The sequence below is a fragment of the Panulirus ornatus genome, chromosome 32, assembly GCF_036320965.1.
Source record: "Panulirus ornatus isolate Po-2019 chromosome 32, ASM3632096v1, whole genome shotgun sequence".
Lineage (NCBI taxonomy): Eukaryota > Metazoa > Arthropoda > Malacostraca > Decapoda > Palinuridae > Panulirus > Panulirus ornatus.
The window spans coordinates 14,404,242-14,419,475 of record NC_092255.1 but is presented as its reverse complement, the minus strand read 5'-3'; the positions used below and the strand labels follow the sequence as shown (position 1 = coordinate 14,419,475).

Below are 15,234 nucleotides of genomic sequence, written 5' to 3'. Positions count from 1 at the left end.
TTTTGTTGGAAAATCATTTTAATCTTTGCTAAAACCATTATTTACGTGACGAGCGTCCGACAGAGCCCGTGTGTATTCGTACGGTGGTGGCTAGGCTGCAGTGCGCATGATCAAGAATGTGACGCAGGCGCACTTGTTCTCTATACCAATTGGCCGGTGTGAATTTGTATCAACCAATCACAGCTCGATGTAGGCCTCCGCAGCTCCACGCTTGAAATTGAAATCATTTCCATATGCAGTGCCTATGATCTTGCCTAATTCTACTGTCCCAAGTTTTCTTATTAGATATTATCGTAAAGATGGCGTGGCGTTGAAATATATAGATTTTTTTTTATCAAGAACATGATGTTCTCTAATGATGTGAACTGCGTGAAGTGTAACCAGCCCTACAGTTAACGAGCTGACAAACATATTTAATTCTGTGGTAGAAGAGTTGTTTCTACGTGTAAGAAGTGTAATCATGAAGTGTCGCATTTTAAAGGAGCAATTGTTATGATGGCGTGCATCGGGAGCTGTGGAAACGTATCTACTTTCCTAATCATTGGCGCCATTAAGTCTGGCATCATCACACCGTCTTCAAGTGTCTGAACCTGTCTGCCAGTGCGAGTGTTAACTCGCAGTTTCTACTCGGAAGTGACGTAATGCTGGTTTGACCATCACCAGCCGGTAGGATTACCCAGGTATTGTTGTGGAAATCGACCAGTCGCAATCTGGGGAAAAGGGAAGTAGTGGAAATGCCGTGTTGTGAGTGACATACGGGTATTTGGCGGCACTGAGAAGGCCATTACTCGTAACCTCCTACGCTAATTCCTCTAAATAAACAATAGGTAAGGCTCGTGAGTCTTCTGTTTTCTGTTCTCATTCTCAATGAGTACCCCGTGTCCCCTAGTTGTATCAACTACATCTATCTATCTTGCATTCAAGATAAATAGATATTGTAAGACAATAGTAAGAAAGATGGGTCTTGACATGAATTTTAAAGGTTAACAGCTTGGTGTTTTCAATAGTACATAAAACATGGCAGGATGGTTGAAAATATGTTAGTGAAGATGAAGATGATTTTTAATGACGAGAGAAGGAAAAGGAATTTTTTTTTTTAAATATGGACGCTTAACCAAAATGGTTGAACAGTGAAGAATATTGTGCTCGTGATTTACGATCATACCAAAGGCCAGTGATGTCGAGAGTATAGTAAACATAAAAGACGCCTAGCAGCTCCTGTTGCTGAACCCCGACTCCCCATATGTCAACTGATAGTTGGCTGCAAACATTTTATGGACCCATCGACCCATTAAGGACAGCCGGTTCAATGACCCCACATGCTTTTCACTATGCTCGGTGGCGATGATGCCTCCATACCCAGTTTTGGATGTCCCTCACGAAGGGCATCACAAGGAAGAATTTACTGGGTGAACCATGCCTTCCATCATAATACCGGTCATGTTTATGGGTCGGCAATTCTCTCAGGGTGAACCATTGCACATCTTTAATTTCCTTAATGGTGCTAGTCGAAAGCTGGGTGTTGATTGGAACTCCTGCGACGATGTAGAGACGTATGTATTGCGGACCAATCTGCCTTTCCAAGAAATCCCTTGAGTCAATTTTGGAAGAAATGTCAACAGCCGGTCTCCTCCAAAACCTCTCGGACAGCACAGTTCTCAGGTGCTTCCCCATCATCTATTTTCCCTTTCGGGAAACACCACGTCCTATTTTTGTAACCCTTGACCAAAAGAACTTTCGTACGATCTTCATTCAGTAGTATGGCACCGTATGTGGGGATTCGTTTTTTATATTCCTTATAATCGAGTATATGATCATCTAATTTGCCTGTGGGTGGAGTTATATCTGAGTGTTTAACAACTTTCTCAGCGAATGAGACGAGGGTCATCTTCTTCTCGTGATTGGTTTTTGCACATTCATCAAGATAATACCAATGGGCCTGTTCAAGACGAGAGCAAAAATGTCTTGCATTTGTCATCTGTGATTCTGGAACTTCCTGGAAGAATCGCTGGTAAATACCATCCAGCAGATCCTTGGAAAAGACAACCTCCTGTGCTTTGCAGCTTGCCATGGTTGTTTGGGTCTTTGGACTATATAATCAATATGAATTTCTTTACCCTGCATCAGTCGTAATAGCCTATATGTATAATATAGTTAAGTTGATTGTTTGAAATTGGAGTGAACTTTGTTATATTTAGTACAGATATAAATAAGTTTGTATATACATATATATATGTATATATATATATATATATATATATATATATATATATATATATATGTATATATATATATATGTGTGTGTCTATATATATATGTATATATATATATATATATATATATATATATATATATATATATATATATATATATATATATATATATGTGTGTGTGTGTGTGTGTGTGTCTGTCTGTCTGTCTCTGTGAGTGGGTGTATATATATATGACCTTTTACCATGAAAATACCTTTTGTGAAGATGGAAGTAAAGTCTGTATGTACTGCTTTGTAGTGAACATTAAGCTAACTCTTAAGGACCCTGTCAAAGGCCAGTGGTATGGGGTTAAAGCATGTAAAGTGTCCTCCATTTTGCCTTTGACCTTACCCTACTAGTAGGATCGAATAATATTTTTGCTGTGTAGTGAAATAAACAAGAGGTCATAGTGAATATCAAGGTGTAGTACAGATGGCCTTTGCCTGAAATTGTATATGCTCTTTGTAAGTTATAATGAGGTCAAATGCCAGCAGTCTTCAAGATGTACATAATTCAAGGGTTAAATGAATATGAGGTTGTAGGAAAGATTACCTAACCCATAAGTGTTAGGTCAAGGTCAAGCAATGCTATAGGTGTACTACAGACTTATTTTATCCTAACTCTCAAGGGTGTCTTGAATTGTTTGATGGGGTGAAAGTGAGGGTTTAGTGCTAAGGGTCATTAATGTTAGATAGTAAAGATGTTATGCTGACTGCCTCTTACCTGACAAGAATTTGACTGTGTAGTGAAGATGAGAGTGCAATGAAGATGTCCCTCGACCTGACCTACACAGTTGTGGTAAAGATGATGATAAGGTTAAAGGCGCGAAGGGGTGTAGTCAAGTTGACGGTGGTATGATAAGTGTACATCGAAGGGTAGGATGTAATGAATGACAAAGGTGTCCTAAAGATGAGTATGTAGTGAAGATAGAATTTACTACGGGGCATAAAGGTATAATGAAGGGGTGTTACTGAAGAGGAGGATGTAGTGAGGAGAGACTTTTGTTTGACCCAGAACGTTGTATTGTGTGTGAGCAGGGGATGGGTACTGAAAATAAGATTGACATGAAAATTTGAGTGTAAGGACGATAAGAACTGATTTGTCCTGATGGTTCCAGGAAAGATGAGATTGTAATGAAGATGTTGCGCTGAAAAAGGAACTTTAACGTGACCCATGTGGTTTAGTGAAGATGAGGTTCCATTAATGATACTTCTTTACCCGACTCAAGCTAGGTCAAAGGAGAGTGTTGAGGATGTAATTAAAGGTCAGGTTTTAGGGAGAAAACTTTTGACCATACTCATGATAAAGACGAGAAGGTAGTGAAGATAAGTGTATAGTGAACAGAGCCTGTGATCTTGTCCCTAATGGTGGATTGAAGATTAAGTTATAGATTAAGGTGTAGTGAAGATAGTTAAAAATCGTGTGACTCGGGTATAGAAGTCTCATCAATGCAACCTCATCTTCAAAATAACCATGTGGGTCACTTTAAAGTTTATTTTCAGCACTTAGTCTTCACTAAACCCATAAGTGTTCGGTCAAAGGCAAGCGATGCTAAACATGGCTTTGAATTGTTTGGTGGGGTGAAAGTGAGGGTGTAGTGCTAAGGGTCATTAAAGTTAGATATTTACTATGAAAGGTGCAATACTGACTGCCTCTTACCTGACAAAAATTTGACCGTGTAGTGAAGATGAGGGTGCAATGACCTGACCTACACAGTTCTAGTAAAGATGATGATGATAAGGTTAAAGGCGCGAAAGGGTGTAGTCAAGATGACGATGGTATGATAAGTGTACATCGAAGGTTAGAAGGTAATTAATGACAAAGGTGTCCTAAAGATGAATATGTAGTGGAGATAGAATTTACCACGGGGCATAATGTTGTAATAAAGAGAAGGTTGTAGTGAAGAAGAGGATGTAGTGAGGAGAGACTTGCCTGACCCAGAACGTTGTGTGTTGTGTGTGAGAAGGGGATGGGTAATGAAAATAAGATTTACATGAAAATTTGGATGTAAGGACGATAGGAACTGATTTGTCCTGATGGTTCCAGGAAAGTTGAAATTGTAGTGAAGATGTATGTAATGAAGATGATGCGCAGAAAAAGGAATTTAAGGTGACCCATTTGTTATAGTGAAGATGAATATGCATTGATGATACTCCTTTACCTGACTCAAGCTAGGTCAAAGGATAGAGTTGTTGAGGGTGTAATTGTAGGTCAGGTTTCAGAGAGGAAACCTTTGACCATACTCATGATGAAGACGGGGAAATAGTGAAGATAAGTGTATAGTGAACAGAGCCTGTGATCTTGCCCTTAATGGTTAATTGGAGATTAAGTTATAGGATAAAGTGTAGTGAAGATAGTTAAAAGTCGTGTGACTCGGGTATATAAGTATCATCAATGCAACTTCATCTTCAAAATAACCATATGGGTCACTTTAAAGTTTATTTTCAGTACTTAGTCTTCACTAAACATATCTTCACTACTACGTAATCTTTACTTGAACCAATCAGGACAAATCAATCGCTATCGTCCTTACTCCGAAATTTTCATGCCAAGTTTATTGTCATTACTCACCCTTTGCACACACCTCGCAACATCCAGAATGTTATGAAGTGTATGCAGGGAATGTGTATTGACAGTACGCTTGACAGGAAAATTTGTGTGTAAGGACTAAAGCAACTGCTTTGTCCTAAAGGTTACGGTAAAGATGAGGTTGTAGTGAAGATGTACTGAAAATGAACTTTAACGTGCAGACAGGCAGACAGATGGAGAGAAAGACATACAGACAGACAGATCGTGAAGATGAGGTCGTATTGATGATACTTCTTTATCCAAGTTCTTGAAAATAGGTTAATCTTATATACCCTTAAAGGTGTTTTGAAGATTAGGGTATAGAGTAAGATGTAGTGAAGATAGTCAAAAACCGTGTTATGATGATAAGGGTATAGTTATGATGGCCACAGACGTTCCTTTATGTTTATCAATAGGGTAATGATGATGATCTTGGTGGCATGTCCCTCAACCGTGAACATGAAAGTGAATAATAATGGAGAAGCGTATCACATTTCTTACGGCTGTTGGAGTTTTCAGTTCATGTTTTTCATTCCGACATTCAACACTCTTAACTCTGGTGTAGTAAAGATGTGTTTGACCTGACCCCATAGTCAGTAGTGAATATAAGGTGAAGTAGAGAGCTTTTCATCTGAACCGGAAGATTCAAATCCAATGTCTATGGTTTTAGGGAGCAGTAAAGAAGAAATCATTGTGACGAAGTGGTTGTAATGAAGATGAGGTTGTAGGAACATTAGCCTTTTTCCACTCATATACTTTTTCTTAAAGCCGCTGCATATTTTCACCCTCACCTTTATGTACTGCTTTGTAGTGAACATTAAGCTGACCCTTAAGGACCCTGTCAAAGGCCAGTGGTATGAGGTTAAAGCATGTGAAGCGTCCTCCATTTTGCCTTTGACCTTACCCTACTAGTAGGATCGAATAATATTTTTGCTGAGTGTGTTGTAAAATAAACAAGGGGTTATAGTGAATATCAAGGTGTAGCACAAATGGGCTTTGACTGAAACTGTATGTGCTCTTTCTAAGTTGTAATGAGGTCAAATACACGCAGGCTTCAGATGTACATAATTCAACGGTCAAATGAATTTGAGGTTGTAGGAAAGATTACCTAACCCATAAGTGTTAGGTCAAAGGCAAGCGATGCTATAGGTGTACTACAGACTAATATCTTGACTCTCAAGGGTGTCTTTGAATTGTTTGGTGAGGTGAAAGTGAGGGTGTAGTGCTAAGGGTCATTGATGTTAGATATTTAGTAAAGTGGGATACCCCACAAAGGCCCAGTCCTCTGTTCTTAACGCTACCTCGCTAACGCGGGAAATGGCGAATAGTTTAAAAGAAAGAAAAGATTTAGTAAAGAAGATGTAATGCTGACTGCCTCTTACCTGACAAAAATTTGACCGTGTAGTGAAGATGAGAGTGTAATGAAGGTGTCCCTCGACCTGACCTACACAGTTGTGGTAAAGATGATGATAAGGTAAAGGCGCGAAGGGGTGTAGTCAAGATGACGGTGGTATGATAAGTGTACATCGAAGGGTAGGATGTAATGAATGACAAAGGTGTCCTAATGATGAGTATGTAGTGGAGATAGAATTTACCACGGGGCATAATGTTGTAATAAAGAGAAGGTTGTACTGAAGAAGAGGATGTAGTGAGGAGAGACTTTTGCCTGACCCAGAACGTTGTATTGTGTGTGAGCAGGGGATGGGTAATGAAAATAAGATTGACATGAAAATTTGGATGTAAGGACGATAAGAACTGATTTGTCCTGATGGTTCTAGGAAAGATGAAATTGTAGTGAAGATGTATGTAATGAAGATGATGCGCAGCATGGCACCATCTCCACAGCTACAATTATTATCGATGATACACAAGGGTGAATATCAGCCTTTTTGACTCCTTCCCGTTGACCATTGGCTCTCTTAATGTTCAGCAACGCACTCCTTCCAGGTTTGGTGACACCTTCATCAGTTTTGGAATGCCTTCAGTTGCAGCCACTACATATCTTCATCATTCTCGAATCTTTATAATGGGTTTATGACTGTCAAGGTTTAGATCCTGAGCATAGCAACGTGTACCATAAACACCGAGCCATATTATTCTTGATGGGAGGAGTGGTGCTCCCTTTTGCTCTAGCCATTGTGTTGAGCAGCCGCTGCCCTGTACATTCACTGAGTGAAAGGGTTAGTCTCAGGAGGTCTTCGCTTCTAGTTACCTCCTCCTAGTCTGAAGCATCTTTGGTTTTATCGTCCAAAACGATGAGATGATTTTGCCCCCATAAGACAAAAAAGATAGTAATAAAAGATTCTGACGAAGAATTGCCATGGTCTTAACGTAGGACATTACGTATTCGTAGTATATAGTGTGTGTGTGTGTGTGTTTTAGGTTTTTGAACCATTCTCTGAGGCTTGGGGTCATCCTCTGCCTTCATGTAAACCACCAGGTAAGGGATCAGATCCACTTTTATTAACGTTGCCCGTAGCCCTTACCCATCACACACCATTTACCCCATCATGCTCTCCGGTACTTACAATTATGCTGTCACAATGTAGTCAGTGTAAGGTGTGATTTCTATATATATATATATATATATATATATATATATATATATATATATATATATGTGTGTGTGTGTGTGTGTGTGTGCGTGTGTGTATGTAATACGTTGTGTGTATGCACACATTCGCCATAGTATTAGTATCATCATTAGATGAATATTTCTATTAATATATGGCCTCTCGATTGCTATGAGATTGCACTCTGCCAAATGAGACTCGTTAAACATCATGTAAATACAGAGATAGATAATGTTGTGAGTTCATGGGAATTCCATTCTGCATCCTTTACGAACTCGGAGTGACTCCTTCCATGGTAATGTATCGAGTCGTGTGGGGTGAGGGAGGGTAGGTTTTGTGGCATTGAGAGAGAGGTATGCTCTGTCGTTAATGTGGTGTTGTGAAGCGAGGGTGACGTTATACAGAGAGGCTGGTGTTGTGCAGTTAGGGTGAGTGTAAAGTGTAGGTATAGTATACGGCGAAGATCAGTGTTAATACAGTGTTATACAGTGAGGTTACTGTTATACATTGGGGCTGGTGCTATGGAGCAAGTGTGATGTGGATATGACGACCCCTGGTGCGAAATGATACAGGTTATTCCACTACATTCTGTAGGTAGGTTTATACACATCCTGGGCGGGAGTTTGTTGGTACATTTGCTCACTAGACATTACGACATTCGAGCACGTCGGTTCGACCTTTGGGGTATGAGTGTCCTGAGCGTTGGGCTCAAGCAATTAACAAGTCACCATCAAGCCATGAGATCAAAACAAAGACCCTGTTTTGTTTTTTTGTCTTTTTTGGACAATAAAAGATTATAATTAAAGAATTCCTTTATATCAAAATAGCTGAAAATGTATACAAATTCCTAGGGAGGGTTGGAAATGACCTCACTAATTGACATATTCTTTGTAACCATGAGAGTTGGTAAAACACTTGATATAGTAAAAAAATACATATATACACAGAAAATATATAACTTAGTTCTTTTCTGTCACTACTTGTACTAGGAATACGTAGAGACAGATTTCAATCCTATCTCTTTAAAAATTTTATTTAGATAAACATTAATGCCTAATAAGTCAACCGTTTTTCGTCTAGGTGGAAAACATAAAATGGAAAATGAGGTTTAATGAAAAAGGGGTGAATTGGTAACATGAAGTGGGTAAAAAATGAACGGCTGATTATTTCATTTATATCGACAAAACATTAAAGTGGGGTACAACATAATGAGACGTATTTTTTTTTTCTATTGTCAAACAATCAATACACAATTCAATCTACAGTAAATTTCCATACTTGGGAGAACCAGAGGGAAAGATACACTGCAGAGCTTCTTAATCAGCAGTGTGGATGAATATTTCACGGGACAACAACAATTGACAAACATATAAATGACCTTCAACATGAATTTCGGTTAGAAAAGGCGTGACCGTTAGAACTCGATCGTACGGGACCCACCTGACGACGCTCAAACATCGAATGGACTCATGACACATACATGCTCCCCAAAAAGGACTCATGACACATACATGCCAAATATAGTCTTATGGACAACACCCGATCTCTACGGTATGTTATTTTTTACCAGGCAACCAACATGAATACTAGCGTTTGTAATTAATATTCGCCGCCAGACTTTTTTTTAACTTTGCATACATGCTCGTTCTCCTTGGTAACTGATTAGGCCGTCGGGAAATACCTCTTAACACCTTCAGACGTTCAAGATGATTTAAGACCACAAACGCTCGCTGTGTGGGGGTGTCAGTGAGCGTGATACGCAGGCCCACAACCTGTATAATCTTCGATTAAAACGCACAAATATGCTAACTTAAGTGGTTGACTTTAACCTAACTTTACAAGTTTAAAGATTGAATTTCATATACGTCACTAAAGTGAAAACCAATTATGATAACAAAGTTTCATCGTTTGAATTAATTTCAAGTGACCTGATTTATTGCTTATGGAACTTTCATTGTTCAAAATAAGCAGATCTAAAATACAGTACTTGCTGTGTGTCAAACCTAGTTAGTATTGCAACAGTGAATAGCATGTAACCAGAGGCTTTCGTTATCACCTCATGTATCTGCCTTTGGTGAACGTCTTAACAATTTATATGTAGCAAACGATGGAAAATTAAGATGGGACAGCTGCAAGGGTTTCTTTTTTTTTTTTTTTGTAGGATTTTATCAGCAGAGATAAGGTGTTGAGGAGGATCACATCTCCGTGGATGTTGAGGAGGTGACAAACAGTTTGTTGGGGAGGGCTATCAAACTTTACGTCCAACACTGATGGGCGTCTTGGATGGGATAACATATACAGGATCTTTACACCTAACGAGAGTTTCTTGAGAAAAAAAAAATATATATATATTTATATCATTTGCTATCTTTGCAATAAACAAAGACACGTGTGCGGGAGGGAACTTCATCTATCTTTGCACCTAGCAGTCATATAAGTGGAGGTAATTTCTAGCTATCCTTAAATTTCACATTGACGATAATGTTGATGGCAAAGATAAAGCCTCACCTTCACAACCTGGACGCGCTTCAGTGACAATCGTGATGAAAGAAATGCAGCCTAGTCTGCCTGCGTCTGCGAACTAATAACCAAATGCTTAAATAATAATAATAATAATAATAATAATAATAATAATTAAATACTTTTTTCCACTCCATCACGTCCCAATATCATTATTGAATAATAATAAAAATAATAATAATAATAATAATAATAATAATAATATTAATAATAATAATAATAAAATTCTTTTTTCCCGTCAACTTCACCACCTCCCGACCAATATCATTATTGAATATAAAAAAAAGAAATATATGACCAGAATAGGATTTTGCTTGATCACAATAATGGTTCTGTTGATTCATGACTTTGATGCTTTCTTTCAGTGCCCCATGATAGTAATACTCCCTCGTGTGATTCATGCACGACATAAAACACCAACAAACACTATTTACAGTACAAACACCATCAACTTTCTAGGTAGGAAAAAAATATATAAATGAAACATTGGAGACACCGGGATGATTAGGCTGTGTCGTTTTCTATCAACCATTCTCTCACTGATACATTTTTTTTTTATATATACATTTTATTTTCTGTTAATGAATTATAAATTAATGTTGGTTTGGTCCAAACGTCCCATGTTGTGTCTAAACTAAACTTTTAAGTGATAAGACCAGCTTCTGTTGCATTCTTGTCTCTACTCACACACGTCCGCATCGCTTCACCAAAAATCTCTCTTATATTTTCTCCTTTTTTATCAGATTTTCTCAAAACGTTTCATTTACATTCCAAATGATTTCTATTTCCTTCTCTCTTCCTCTCCCTTTCTTTTTGTTTGTCGACCCTTCCACAACAGAACATAGCCAGTGGTGACGCATTGCACCAACATCCAGTAATAATAATTATTCCCTTCCCCCCAAAAAAACGGAAAAAAGAGCCAGTCTCTGCTGCTGCCTCACCAGACGGTGCTGAGAGGAACGAAAGGACCAAGATAGCTGCTGTATTGACACAACCTTGGCCACCGTCTGGCAGAGGCTTGGGCTTCAGTGACAGGTGGTATTAGCCACAGTTGGGGGCCAATGCAGTGGGTGTGGTGGCTGGCTGGCCTCTCTACCACCACCACCATCTCCCCCCCCCCCCCCTACCCGCTATCCCCGGTTCAGTGGCCCTTCCACCTGGTTCGCGTCTCCCAACTACAACTGCCAACGCCAGAAGCACTCTCGAGTTTTATCCAAAAGATTTTCAGTTACGTTCACACACCTGCACACGATATGGCACTATGAACTTAGAATTTCATTCTAATTTTTTTTTTCTATGCATCATTCTGTTTCCAAGACTGCTCTTGAATCTCAGTATTTCCAGTTGTAGAAAGACGAAAAATAACAGCATTCCAACCTGCTGCTTATAGTCGACCCTGGAAGCACATTTTCTGTTGCCCTCGAGAACGTGGCAAGCGTCCACTGGCTTTAAACACACGTGTCCTCCTGCCAGCGTCTAACGTTAAACACTTCTCGGACATTGACGTAGTATACCTGCAGTTGACCATTCTCAGTCCATCGTATATAAATAATATCCCTCTTAAGGGGCGAAACAACGAGTTACGAGGAGACGGTCCCTCCAGATCTGCGCAGCCCCCTCATCTAACCGAAGCACATTTACAGTCACCCTTTCTTTGTCTTCATGACTGCTGACGAAGGTCTACAGTGTCGCCCGAGACCTCTGCCGGCGTAGCTGAGGAGGTGGAAAAAAAAAAAAAGATCATCCAACCTCAGCGATCAGCAGAAGGTGTTTTTTTCCCCACACACCCCCCAGTGGCTGACGTCAGAGGGGTGCGATGTCTCAAGTGGGTGGGACCTTGAGACGCGAGACCAGAAGCAGTTGCAGGTAAGCGCTCTGCAGCGGCCGGTGGCGAGACAGGTGCAACAACGCCTCCTCCACGGAGAACCACTCACGCTGCCGACCTGCGGAGATGAACCACGATATCATATACGCTGCAACAGGAAGTAGTGACTGAATGAATGAAAACCTCAACAACTTACATGATTCTGAAGTCTCCAGAGGATGTTGACTGACAGATAAAGCATGATTGGATCCTGTCTCCGGAGGATGTTAACTGATATATAAAGCATGATTGGATCCTAAGTCTCCAGAGGATGTTGACTGACAGATAAAGCATGATTGGATCCTGTTTCCGGAGGATGTTAACTGATATATAAAGCATGATTGGATCCTAAGTCTCCAAAGGATGTTGACTGGCAGATAAAGCATGATTGGATCCTAAGTTTCAGAGAATGATGGCTGAACATATCATGAATGGATTCTAAGTTCCAGAGGATTTGGGCTGCAATGCACAGTGCATTTAGAATGGCAATGGAAGTTCCTAATTTTTTCAAGAATAAAATACAAATGGAGTGAAATACAGATTAATGTAAATGAGGCTCCAAAGCACTTGGATCATATGAACAGTCACATGAAACATGTCCTGAATATAAACTTTATGAGAATGATGGAAGACAGAGAGAGTTACCGTCGTGTATCTAATTGGAGTTGAATCCCATCTGCTCACTAGAGTCTGGTGATCAGGGGGTTTGAAATATGGCGCCTGTAGTGGAAATGTAATCATATGCCCCTTAGAGTGATTTATGTAGAACTTCAAAAGAATTCAAACACCAACAGACCATTGGGACTGAACGAGGCTGTTCGTGATAGTGGAAGAGAAAGGAAACTCATAGATTATTGTGGTTAGAGGAGAAAGACATTCACATGTTTCATAGAGAAAAGCTTTCTAATATGACTTTGAGTTAGTTAAGCAGTAATGTCTATGTGGGAATCAATCAAGAGGTATTGCGACACTCGGTTTTGAGCATCCAGGTCAGGGAAATAGAGAGAATCAGATACTGAACCTTATGAGGACGAAGGTACGAGTCTTCATGGGTAAGACAGTCCGGCCTTTGATCCACACCCTTTATGAATCAGGTTAAGGAGCAGATTGTCATGCCAGAAGGCAATACCGTCATGCTTAAGGGGTTACGATGATCTCATGGTGACAGAGATGGCATCTAATTACAGACATACCCCTTGATATCTATAGACTAAAGCGCAACCATCCACGTCGCCCGCCAATGTTAATGAAATCTCAGCATAGCTGGACGCACACGAATGTCACGTGACTAGAAATTATCACACACACACACACACACACACACACACACACACATGCACGGTGCATATGCTAGGTTGTGTCTGTGTGTGTACATACATGGGAGTAAAGACAGCGTATATATCTATACACAAAGTTAAGAGACGGGGCAACACGAGTGTAAAGCTCTCACCCCGTAAGACACAAACAGTAATTACACACTATAGTTTAATCAACGCGTAGATATTCATCACTTGATGTTCCAAAAGAATCATCAGTAAATGTACAGTGTGATTCTAGCGCTGCATCTTTACTTGACAAGAGTTGAGTCCAAATAATAAACTAAACTTGACCTTCATGCCCTACGCCACAGTGTTGGTTCACTTTCCCCCTTCTGTAGGCATTACTTTGGTATTTGTTCCCGAGAGCTGGCTGCTTGTGCGCCCTTACCACTATGTAAACAACGCAATACTCGGCAAACTGTGTGGCCGTCTGCAACTCAAGGGTGGGCCGTTTTGATACCTGCTTCTTTCCCTACGCCTCGAAGATTTGCAACTCTCTACCTTCTCATGTCTTTCCCAATAATTATGACCTGGTGCATTTTAAGGGACCGGTATTTCCCATCATCCAAAATTCGAAGATACTTTCCTTTTTATTTCCTTTTTTTCCTTTTATAGTTCTTATGTTTTGGTTGAGGCATCGGCCTGGGTGTGGACTTTAGACCTTAACTGGAGTCGTCAACATTAGAAAAATATATGTATAAAACCGTAAAATTTAGAGAGTAAAACTACGTATTCATCTGCCACTTTGACCAATGGAGATGCAACTCACTCATGTGTTTCTCCAAAGCTCCACCTTGATCTTAATCTCTTTCACGGTTGCTCAACCAGTTACTATCATGACTTCCCAGTCCTGTAACAGCTCAACTGTGTGTTTTCAGCCGAAAGCCTGCCTGAATTCAGTATACCGTCTTATTAGTAGTAATATAAGTAGTAATAAGGGTAGCAGTATAAGTAGTAGTAGTAGTACATGCATATAGAATTGCCTTGACCTCATTCTTTATTGTACTTACGGCATGACAGGAGTAAGAAGTAATGAAGGCTGGGTTAACTTAAGAAGGGTATTGATGGGTGTCCAAATTGGTCAGTTACATACATGACCGACGTCCTAACAACTGGAGACAGTAAAAACAGACCTCGTTACGACTATAATCTAGTTGGGAACACTTTGTGGGAATGTGTGTGGGTGTGCGTGGGTGTGTGTGTGTGTCTGTGTGTGTGCTACTGACCTAGGTGTGCCTCAGGGTAGTGGGTGAGGAGATCTTGCACCTGGACAACATACACTGACGTCCTGTGCCGCTTCCGTCCGCTGTGGTGCTGCGTCTGTGGGGGAAGACCAAACCTGATGAGCAGGTACGATCACACGACAGGTTTAGTAAGGCACCATGACTGCAGGGTTAGGAGGTACCATGATGACAGGGTTAGGAGGTACCATGATGACAGGGTCAGGAGGTACCATGATGACAGGGTTAGGAGGTACCATGATGACAGGGTTAGGAGGTACCATGATGACAGGGTTAGGAGGTACCATGATGACAGGGTCAGGAGGTACCATGATGACAGGGTTAGGAGGTACCATGATGACAGGGTCAGGAGGTGCCATGATGACAGGGTCAGGAGGTACCATGATGACAGGGTTAGGAGGTACCATGATGACAGGGTTAGGAGGTACCATGACTGCAGGGTTGGGAGATGTACCTTGATGACAGGGTTAGGAGGTGCCATGATGACAGGGTTAGGAGGTGCCATGATGACAGGGTTAGGAGGTGCCATGATGAAAGGGTTAGGAGGTGCCATGATGACAGGGTTAGGAGGTGCCATGATGACAGGGTTAGGAGGTGCCATGATGACAGGGTCAGGAGGTACCATGATGACAGGGTTAGGAGGTACCATGACTGCAGGGTTGGGAGATGTACCTTGATGACAGGGTTAGGAGGTACCATGATGACAGGGTCAGGAGGTACCATGATGACAGGGTCAGGAGGTACCATGATGACAGGGTTAGGAGGTACCATGATGACAGGGTTAGGAGGTACCATGATGACAGGGTCAGGAGGTACCATGATGACAGGGTTAGGAGGTACCATGATGACAGGGTCAGGAGGTATCATGATGACAGGGTCAGGAGGTACCATGATGAC

The 15,234-nt window shown here is 40.7% G+C and overlaps 2 protein-coding genes and 1 pseudogene across 3 annotated transcripts in view; 1 reads left to right on the top strand and 2 right to left on the bottom strand.

Annotated features, from left to right (window-relative positions):
* LOC139759058 (intraflagellar transport protein 27 homolog) overlaps positions 1–15,234 on the top strand; it is a 225,593-nt gene that overhangs the window by 4,222 nt on the left and 206,137 nt on the right. The window lies entirely within an intron of this gene.
* On the bottom strand, positions 1,616–2,071 carry LOC139759270 (m7GpppN-mRNA hydrolase pseudogene; annotated as a pseudogene).
* LOC139759057 (uncharacterized) overlaps positions 8,188–15,234 on the bottom strand; it is a 71,498-nt gene continuing 64,451 nt past the window's right edge. The window contains exons 3-4 of the mRNA XM_071680973.1: positions 14,323–14,416; positions 8,188–11,856 (exon numbers count right to left, since the gene is read on the bottom strand). Coding sequence (XP_071537074.1) covers positions 11,735–11,856; positions 14,323–14,416 — 216 coding nt within the window. The 3' untranslated portion in view covers positions 8,188–11,734. The remainder of the gene's footprint in view (positions 11,857–14,322; positions 14,417–15,234) is intronic.